The sequence below is a fragment of the Oratosquilla oratoria genome, chromosome 10 (assembly GCF_046742065.1).
Source record: "Oratosquilla oratoria isolate Oo_2021 chromosome 10, ASM4674206v1, whole genome shotgun sequence".
Lineage (NCBI taxonomy): Eukaryota > Metazoa > Arthropoda > Malacostraca > Stomatopoda > Squillidae > Oratosquilla > Oratosquilla oratoria.
Window position 1 is genome coordinate 516,747 of NC_134786.1, and position 10,000 is coordinate 526,746.

Sequence of the window (10,000 nt, forward strand, 5' to 3'; positions counted from 1 at the left end):
GAACTCAGGGCATACAGAAGTAATTCCCAGGTGAAACCGCCCAGTTTAGAGTTTAATGCAAAGTAATTGTATGCAAGATCAAATAATATACTAGAAGATCAAATATATCTGGTTACTACAAAAGGTCTATGAAACTTAGAAAACAGTATAATAATTTATTAGGATTGAAGATATGCCATTAAACAATAATATGTAAGAAAGGAAATAAGGAAGAAAAGCAAGCTGATTTACAGCTAAGCAAGTGAAATCCTTTTACAGCAATATAATGATTTGGCATTTAGATATATTTTAAATCTAGTTTTGTGAACTCTACAGTATATACAAATGGAACAATACTCAAGTTATACAGGTGTACTACCAGCCCTCAGGACCTGTCAGTCCCACTAGACCTTTCTCCATTCTAGACTTTCGTTTCATCATATACAAATTTGAACAATTAACAATCCAAAATGCAATTTACATATTTAGTCAATATTAATATAATTTAAGTACTTAGCTTTCATATAAGTTGCTATCTTGACATGCAATGATGCTATAATTACAATAATACTGAAATAGCATGAATCAACAAAAGAAAATGGAATTGGGGTTGGTATTTCAAGGCCCAACCATACAATTCCATAACACCTGAACATTGATCACATCACCACTTTCTCTAAAAAAATTTCAGTAATGGTAGGTCTAGTGCTTCTAATCATATTACATCTGTCAACACTGGAACAGAGAAGAGAAAGAGGTGATTTGTTGATGCAAAGGGGAGATTGTATGAAGGAGTGATTGTACCAACAGCACTGTATGGGCCAGAAACATGGAACATAAGAGAGGAAGAGAAGAGGAGTTTGAGACGAGGTGCCTGAGAAGTATGGTACGGGTTACTAAGTTGGATAGAGTGAGAAACGAGGAGGTGAGCAGAGTGGAGATGGAAAGGGAATTGGGAGATAGGGTTGATGAAAGAGTATTGGGATGGTTTGGACACATGGAGAGAATGAGTGATGATTAGTAAAAGAGGTGTGGAAGGAAGGAAGGAAGGAAGGAAGGCAGAAGTGGGTGGAAGGAGTGAACATGAGGCGGCAACCAAAGATGTGTACGGATGGGATAAAAGGAGCATAGAGAAAGAGGGGAATGTCTGTTGAGGAAGGACAGGAGAAGAGAGAAGATAGGGGTGAGTATAGAAAGGTTATGTATGTATGATGCTGTGATGCATGGAAGGGGATGGATGGGAGGGGTGAGGGAGTATGTGTGAATGATATTTTGATGCATCCCAATGAAATTTCTCCCTGTCTTCTCTTTTTCTGCATGAAGGAATGGAGATGGGGGGGGGGGGCTGCCAATTAAACGAAGCGGCCTTTTAGTGGATGTGCTGTGTCTTGCTACATTGCCTCTGACCCAAGGCGGTGTGTGAGATGCAGGGATGACTCGTCACCCAGGAGGAGCCAAGATAAGAGGGAGCGAGGGAGGGGGTTGAATGGGAGTGGAGTACGTGGGGATGGAATGGGTGGGAGTGGATTTTATGCCTTTGTATTTGGCTACCTCCCTTGTCAGGGGGAAAGAGCTGTTGGTATATTTACGTATATCTAAAACATAGAATTTTGACCATAATCCATATGAAGTATGTCATGGCATACAAAACATCATACATGAATATTACATGACATACATACATATACCAAAGGCTTTTTTCCCCTTATAAGGAAGGAAGCCAACATTACATGACACACTATAGAATCATGGAAGTCCTTGACAGAGAAGACTTATTAAAGTGAGATAAAAGAAAAACAAGGGGACATGAAAAGAAACTCAAAAAGGATAGTTATAGAAGAAATCTGAAAAAAAAAAAAAAAGTGTGCCACACAGTGGTGGATGTCTGGAACAAATTGAATTCAACAATAGTGTGTGCAAACACCATACAAGAATTTAAGAACAAACTAGATGTTGCAAGATACAAAGACGGGTCACTATGAGCATAGCTCCCCTTCCCGTATAATACAATAATATAAGCTGCCCACCTTCAGACATTATCAACACGTGTTTTTCTCCAAAGGTGGGCTGACATTCAGGCTCTGGGCTGGGCCCAAGATGTTTTTCAGTCAGTTTCAGTGATATTTCTACTACCTTTTCTCATAAGGATATTTGATATGCAGTGGCTACTTTTTTCTTCCCAATATAAGCTAGTGACATAGAAACTGTCTCATACAAATACATCGCAGACAACAGTCCAAAATTTCTTTCCAGAGAGATCTATAGGAAGGCCTAAGGTTGTGTTTACACTGGTTGAGTTTGGGCCAATTCTCCTGAACTGTTATGAGTTTTTTTTAGTTGAAACTACTTCGGTTACAATCTATTGTTCTTCCAGTGTTCAGATGTCGAATTACCCATTGTGTCATATTATATTGAGACGCTGAATGGTGAATTGAAAGGAGGTCAACATTTATGAGTGTTAGACACATTGTTGAAGTGTTCTTTGGTCATTTAAGAAAGATTCAAGCAAAGTCTTCCTCTAGATATTCAAATTCACAGCATTTGGCGAGAATCGGCCCAGTCTCTCTCTCTCAATGTAAATGTGGCCTAAGGATTAATGCCAGTCGCTGTGAGGCCGTAGCTTTCCAGTCACTGAAACTTGAGGCAACAGTTATTATTGTTTGACCTATGGTCTTTATAGAGGGTGTTACCAAGTAAAATTTGTGAAAGCCATCATTTACCCACACAGTTTTGTCAGACTGCTTAAATTGAGGTTAGGGTGGGTAATTTCTTGTATATTTTGAACTGATTAAACCCTTGTTTAGGTGCAGCAAAGATAGCTTGATAGCATGATATTACACTTTTGTGGATGCACACCAACAAATAAACCAAGCTGAAGAAATATATTTGTATATATTACTTAATTTACTGTATAGTCTGTATGCTTCAAGGAGTCCATTCAACCTTAGCATATGTCTTTCTCTCTCTCTTACTTCTCATCTGTGTACTCTATGAAATTGTTTTTATTATATTCTGTATATAGTAAAGGAAACTAGTACAATGAGTGTAAAAGGGGCTTTGGGGAAGAGGGGAATGTCTGTGGAGGAAGGAAGGAAGGAAGGGAGAGGATGGAAGATAGGGGTAAATGGAGAAGGGTTGTATATGGATGAGGTTGTGATGCATGAGGTGGAATGGGGGTTGAGGTAGTATGTGTGAGAAAAATTTGACGCAGCCGGAAGGGATTTCTCCCCGTCTTCTCCTTTTCTGCATAAAGGGACGGAGAGGGTGGGTCGCTGATTTAATGAAGCGCCCTTATTGTGGGTGTGCTGTGTCTTGTGACTGCTTCTGACCCAGGGCAGTGGGTGAGATGCAGGTATGACCCATCATCCTGGAGGTGCCAAGATGAGAGAGAGGGTGGAGGGGAGTGGAGTGTATTAGAGATGGAATGGGTGGGAATTGGTTTTTATGCCTTTGTTTTTTTTTACATACATATACCAAGGCTTTTTCCCCCTTACAAGGGAGGTAGCCAAAAAGGAAAAGGCATAAAATCATTCCCACCCATTCCATTCCATCCCTGAATACACTCCACACCCCTCCACCCTCCCTCCTTGTAAGGGGAAAAAGACTTTGGTATATGTATGTACAATGAGTATCATATTTTAGGATCACAACAACGATTACAACATGGGATGAAAAGTGCTGCCATGTGTCAGAGAATTTATTTAGATAATTGTCTTAATCCTAAAAAGTGATACACATTGTATTATACAGCTTCCTTTACTATATACAGAATTAAAAAAAAAATATTCAGATAGAACATATTGTACTTACGTATACTAAGGACTTTTCCCCCCTTAACCAGGGAAAAAGCCAAAGTCAAAAAGCATAATTCAATTCCCACCCATTTCATTCCCATCCACCTCACCTCCCTCCTTCTCATCCTTGTTCCTTGTGGATGATAGGTCATCCCTGCATCTCGCCCATTGCCCTGGGTCAGAAGCAGCAAGATACAGCACATCCATAGGAAGGCCACTTTGTTTAATTGGTGACCCCCCTCTCTGTCTGTCCCCTCATGCAGAAACATTGAAGATGGGGAGAAGTCCTTTAGTGCTGCATCAAAATATCAATCACACATAACTACTCCATAACCCCCCCCCCTCCCCCACATAGAACATAGATGGGAAATAAGAGAGAGAGAGAGAGAGAGAGGCATGTATTAAGGTTGATTTTGTAGAATGGCTTGTAGTAAATCATGATGTATGCTACACATTAGAATGCATGTAGAATGTTTTTTGTAGTAAATATAGCTTCATGGACAACTGTTACTATAGAAGAGAGAACCAAAACAAGAAATGTTTTCTGTGACAAGTGAAGGTAAAAGAATGACCATATTTGTAGTCATAGATGAGTTAACATAAACAATATTTTCAGTCATAGTAGCAGAAGTGACTCAACCCTCCCTTGGTGTCGGATATGAACTTGGTCGAGGAGTGGAAATGAAAAAGAAGATCCTTTGTATGTATCGTCCACAACCAGACAAAAGTAAGATATTTTTACATCACTTGTTGTGTGTGAAAAGTTTTATAGGGAGATACAAGTACAAGATTGGAGTCAGGAAGTGGGTTTTGCTTCTGATTACCATTTAGTGTGAGGGTTAAGTAAGACACTGTACAAATGAAGAAAATTAATTGTATTTTTAGGGTTCACAGAGGTCCCTAAATGTTATGGTTTTGTGTGTGTGTTCCTAGTGTTGAACAGTAAACATGTGTATATTTATGTAATTATTAATTCAGAAGGATTATGTGCCTTTTAACTTGGCTACTTCCCATATAAGGGGGGGAAACCTTTGATAATATAGATTTTTTTTTTTCATTATTATTTATTTATTTATTTATTTATTATTATTTTTTTTTTTTTATAGGAATAAGTAGGTGAAGACGGCAGTGTATAGTATGATGCTGGAGTTGTTTATTTACTAGTTGTTGAAAATACAGTTGTTACTCTGTTCCATTAGACATTTGTCTGTAATGTTGCCGCACACATTTCAGCCTCTTAAGTTGCTTTGATCATAACCACACGTTAGGTGTGTTGATGGGGTAAGGCGAACAGTAATGGACGATTCTTTTGCTACCTACATCTCGTAGGACCGTCTCAAGCAGATACTTGTATCTTTGTGTTCAATTTAGGAAAAATCTCACTGATCAGCTTTTTCCACCCATTACGAGGGTTAGCCTTTACAATAACCCACGATTGGGAATATTGCATCCTCACTGTGCAAAGGAATTGTTTTTAAGCTATCTTCACTTGGGGAAACCATACTGAACAATAATTTAGCAGCGTCACCTTGGCAGTATGTAAAGTATCGAAAGGTGTACATTTTAGATTAAATATTTTGCGAAATCGAGTGTATGTTGTGCGTTTGTGTATAACTCGGTAATTTCACACGGCACGATTTGCATTATATCATATCGTACATTTGCCCAGGAAGGTAAATATTATTTCTATTTGCAATTCATATATATATATATATATATATATATATATATATATATATATATATATATATATATATATATATATTTTTTTTTTTTTTATCATTTTAGTTATTTTATCTGGAAATGTACAGCTTGGCCAAAATGGCGAAAGTACAGTGCATGCATTATATTTTAATGACTAATTTCCTAGTCCATAGGTCCCAGTTCCAGTGATTTTGGTACACCCTGTAAGTTTCGCTGGAAAAAGTGAGTCTTGGGCCTGATAAACCTATTTGAGGTTTTTGATAATTGTAGTTTAGCATTTCCCCCGTAACTTAACTTAACCTCCCAACCCATTCCTAATTTGGCAAATCATTGGTAAATCATCCTCATAGTGATGCATTCACTTAAATATTTCAAATGGGTTTTACTTTCCAAGGTATTTTTCTTTTCTACAGGGTAGCAAAACAAAGCGAGCGAGTGTTGTATGTCTTTTGTTTGTCTGCCTCTTAAGTCCCACCTTATTTACCGACCCCAAATTATGTAATATGTTGGTTTTGTTTAATTTGATTTCCGTGTGGGTTGGTTTTCTTTTAATGTTTTTGTTTATTTTTTTTATGTTGGTTTTTATATTGTTTTTATATTCAATTTTGATTATCTTCTTGCGTATAGTCTCTATACGGCGAATATTTGACTTATCATTTTCTGTAAGTCTACTTAGGAGATCTCTTATATTGGCCGACGTTTCGGAACTCTCTTGTTCCATCAACACAGAAAACTTGACACAACAATTCGCCCTGGAAGATGGAACAAGAGAGTTCCGAAACGTCGGCCAATATAAGAGATCTCCTAAGCAGACTTACAGAAAATGATAAGTCAAATATTCGTCGTATAGAGACTATACGCAAGAAGATAATCAAAAATGAATCTTCAATAGCTTTTAACCTCGTCTGCCTGCAAGAAAATATACATATACATATACATATACATGTACATATACATATATAGATTTCCGTCTCTTTCATACATATCGTTCAATTGGCATTAGCAGTGTCCACAATGAAAACCATTATTTAGCAAAGTCCCCCCCATCATGCAATTTTAGTACGTTTTCTATGATGGTAGAGGATACACAAAGAATGTCTAGGGAAAACTAAAATTTTATTCATCAAATTTCAACAATGAGATACTTTTGATATGAATACATTTGATCATGTAGGGTTACTGATTTAACCTCTTTATTCGTTAGAGTTGATTAGTTGTCGTCTTAGTTTGTTTTTATCTCATTTTATTTTTATTTTATTTTATATATCACTTTAGTATGTAATCAGTTATTGATATATCTATTTATTTGCTTATTAGTTTTTACTTGTTTATTTATTCATTTATTCATTAGTTTGTTTAATTATTAATTTATTTTGTTATTACAGACGTTGTAAAGATCAGCAAACTTAGAGTACACATGTAAAAATAATCTTCTCCACATATTAGATTACAAAGAATAGTAACTCCTGAATTGAGTTGTAAATATAAATCAACCCAACATAGCTTAACGAAACCTAACTTTGCTTAACCTAACCTAACCCACCCCAACCCAACCTAATCTAACCTAACCTAACCCAACCTAACCCAACCTAACCCAACCTAACCTAACCCAACCCAACATAACAAAACCAAGTCCAACCTAGTTAACCTAACACTAACTTAACCAAACCTTATCTTACTAACACTAACCTAACCTAATATAACATAACCTATCCACCTTGAGTGAACCGTGGAGATGTGTATTTTCTTATTTATTTATTGTCTACTCATTTATTCATTTTCAACTCATATAAATAAATTAATATATATATATATATATATATATATATATATATATATACATATATATATATATACCATTCATTTCTTCATTTATCAGTTTATCTACATAGTAATTTATTTATCTGTTTATTTGTTTCTTTATTCACTCATTTATTAATTCATCTATATTATTATTTATCTATTTATTTACCTATATATTAATTAATTAAATAATTTATTAATTAATTAAGGTATTTATTCAATCATGTATTCATCTATGTATTTTCCTATATACATCTATCTTCATATATACTTAATTATCTATTAATTTTATTATAAATCTATTTATTTATTTATTCATCTTATTCATTTATTAAGGTATTTATTTATTAAGTTATATATCTATTCATTTACTATTTATTTGTTAGCATTTTCATATATTCATTTGTTCATTTATTTATTTATTTACCTATTTAATTATGTGTCTATTTGCTTATTTATTTGACTTTATCTATCTATTAATTTTTATTACTTATTATTATTACTTATATATTTATCTATTTATTGATTTATCTATTTATATATTTATTTACTCATTTGTCTTATTCATTAATTTGTTTGTTTGTATATTTATCTATTTATTGATTGACTAAAATACTTATTTATTTACCTATATATCTATTTATTAATTTCCTTTTTTATTTGCTATAGTAGAGTTCTGTCACCTTCTTAAGGTGAACAAATGGTTACATATCATTAGACCTGCGAGCGTCAGAAAAATACTTGAATAGGAAAACAGAGGAATAATTAGAATAGACGGGAAAAACTGACAAAAACAATAAAAAGAACGGATGGTTTCCTCTCATTTTCACCCCAAATAGGAACATAAACTACGCTAAGCTGGTAACCCCTTAGTAATTCTTTTTGATGCCGTGGGTCGCTGTCGACTGTGCTAGTTAAGCTTTAGTATCCTGCACAGGTAGTGCAATGTAGTTCAGTTCGAAGCTTTAAGAATCATTTAGATAAACACCTAAGCAATATGCTGTAATGATTATAATTTATTTTATATTATTTGTTTTTGTTTTGTTATCATTTGTCTGTCTGATTTTCATTTATTATTAGTTATATGTCCATTTGTTATTATTTACTATTTACCTGTTTGTTTATTATTTAACTATACCTATGCATCTATTTATGTATTTTATTTGTTATTTACATTGTTATAGTTTTTATTTATTGTTTTATTATTATTGTGATTTTTTTTTCGCATCCGACCTAGATATGGGCCAAAAGGTCTCCTGTCGGCATGCTCCGCCTTTGTAATCCTTTGTAATCCTTTGTAATCAATCTTCTTACATACTTTATGCTTCCATATCTTGTACCCCTACAGCTGTTGCTATGCTCGCGTTCACTGACCTCGAATGAAGAGATTACTCGAATCGGTTATCTTTGGTCATCTTCCTGTGCAACATAATTAGGAGAACACGTCCATGATGACTAAACGTAAGATTAGCATTCACCTACCTGGGTGTACATGACGCTAGAGCTTTAGTCATGTAATACAAACAAATTTTAAGTAGATTGTGTAACACTGGCGTGTAATACTAAACGTGAAAGGAGATGAAAACAGAGCTTCAAAAGGCATCGTATAGGGTAGTGAGTGAGTGAGTGCATGTTTTATGAGGATATTTAGGGGTCTAGTAACGCATCCTTATATATCACAGACATTCAACGTTATTTTATGATTGAATTCTAATCTCCACTCTATATATATATATGTGTATATATATTTATATATATATGTATATATATATATATATATATATATATATATATATATATGTGTGTGTATGTGTGTGTGTGTGTGTGTGTGTGTGTGTGTGTGTGTGTGTGTGTGTGTGTGTGTGTGTGTGTGTGTGTGTGTACATATATGATAATAATAATAATAATAATAATGATAATGATAATGATAATGATAATGATTATAACTATAACAATAACAATAACAATAACAAATCTCTGGCCATCTTAGGAACCCGTATACCCCAACGACGAGTTCTGGAATTCCAAAGCCATGAGACCATAAGGCCTACACTTGGCAGTTCCATGACCATTACCACCTATCTCCAGTCCCACTAAATATATCTCTTAACTTTGACCTCAGAAGCTTCTTCCTCGGCAACCTCTCCAATCCAACTGATGTTGGAATTTAATAGAAACCTCGTTAATATGACAACGGCTGATGTGATTAGCCGTCAAAGACATGCAGCTAACAACCAATTACAACGGCTAATGAACAAAGATGAAAGTTATCAAGTGGTAGAAGAGGAGGAGGAGGAGGAGGACATGGAGGAGGAAGAGGAAGACCAGGAGGGAGAGGTGGAGGAGAAAATGGAGGAGGAGGAGGAGGAGGGGGAGGACGAGGAGGAGGAGGAGGAGGAGGAGGGGAGGACGAGGAGGAGGAGGAGGAGAGGAAGACCTGGAAGGGGAGAGAGAGAAGAAAAAGAAGGAGGAGGAGGAAGAGGAAGACCAGGAGGGATAGGTGGAGGAGAAAATGGAGGAGGAGGAGGACGAGGAGGGGGAGGAGAAGAAGACCGGCAAAGGGAGAGAGAGAAGAAAAAGAAGGAGGAGGAGGAGAAGGGGGGTATGAAAGACGAGGAGGAAGAGGAAGACCAGGAGGGAAAGGTGGAGGAGAAAAAGGAGGAGAAAGAGGAGGAGGAGGAGGAGGAGGACGAGGAGGTGAGGGAGAGGAGAAGGAGACC

General features: G+C 35.8%; 1 protein-coding gene across 5 annotated transcripts in view; it reads left to right on the forward strand.

The window, feature by feature from the left end:
* The window catches only part of LOC143029051 (uncharacterized), a 422,642-nt gene that overhangs the window by 386,925 nt on the left and 25,717 nt on the right, over positions 1-10,000 (forward strand). For all 5 annotated transcript variants that reach the window (XM_076191389.1, XM_076191388.1, XM_076191391.1 and 2 more), the window contains one exon: positions 4,390-4,500. In XM_076191389.1, coding sequence (XP_076047504.1) covers positions 4,390-4,500 — 111 coding nt within the window. The remainder of the gene's footprint in view (positions 1-4,389; positions 4,501-10,000) is intronic.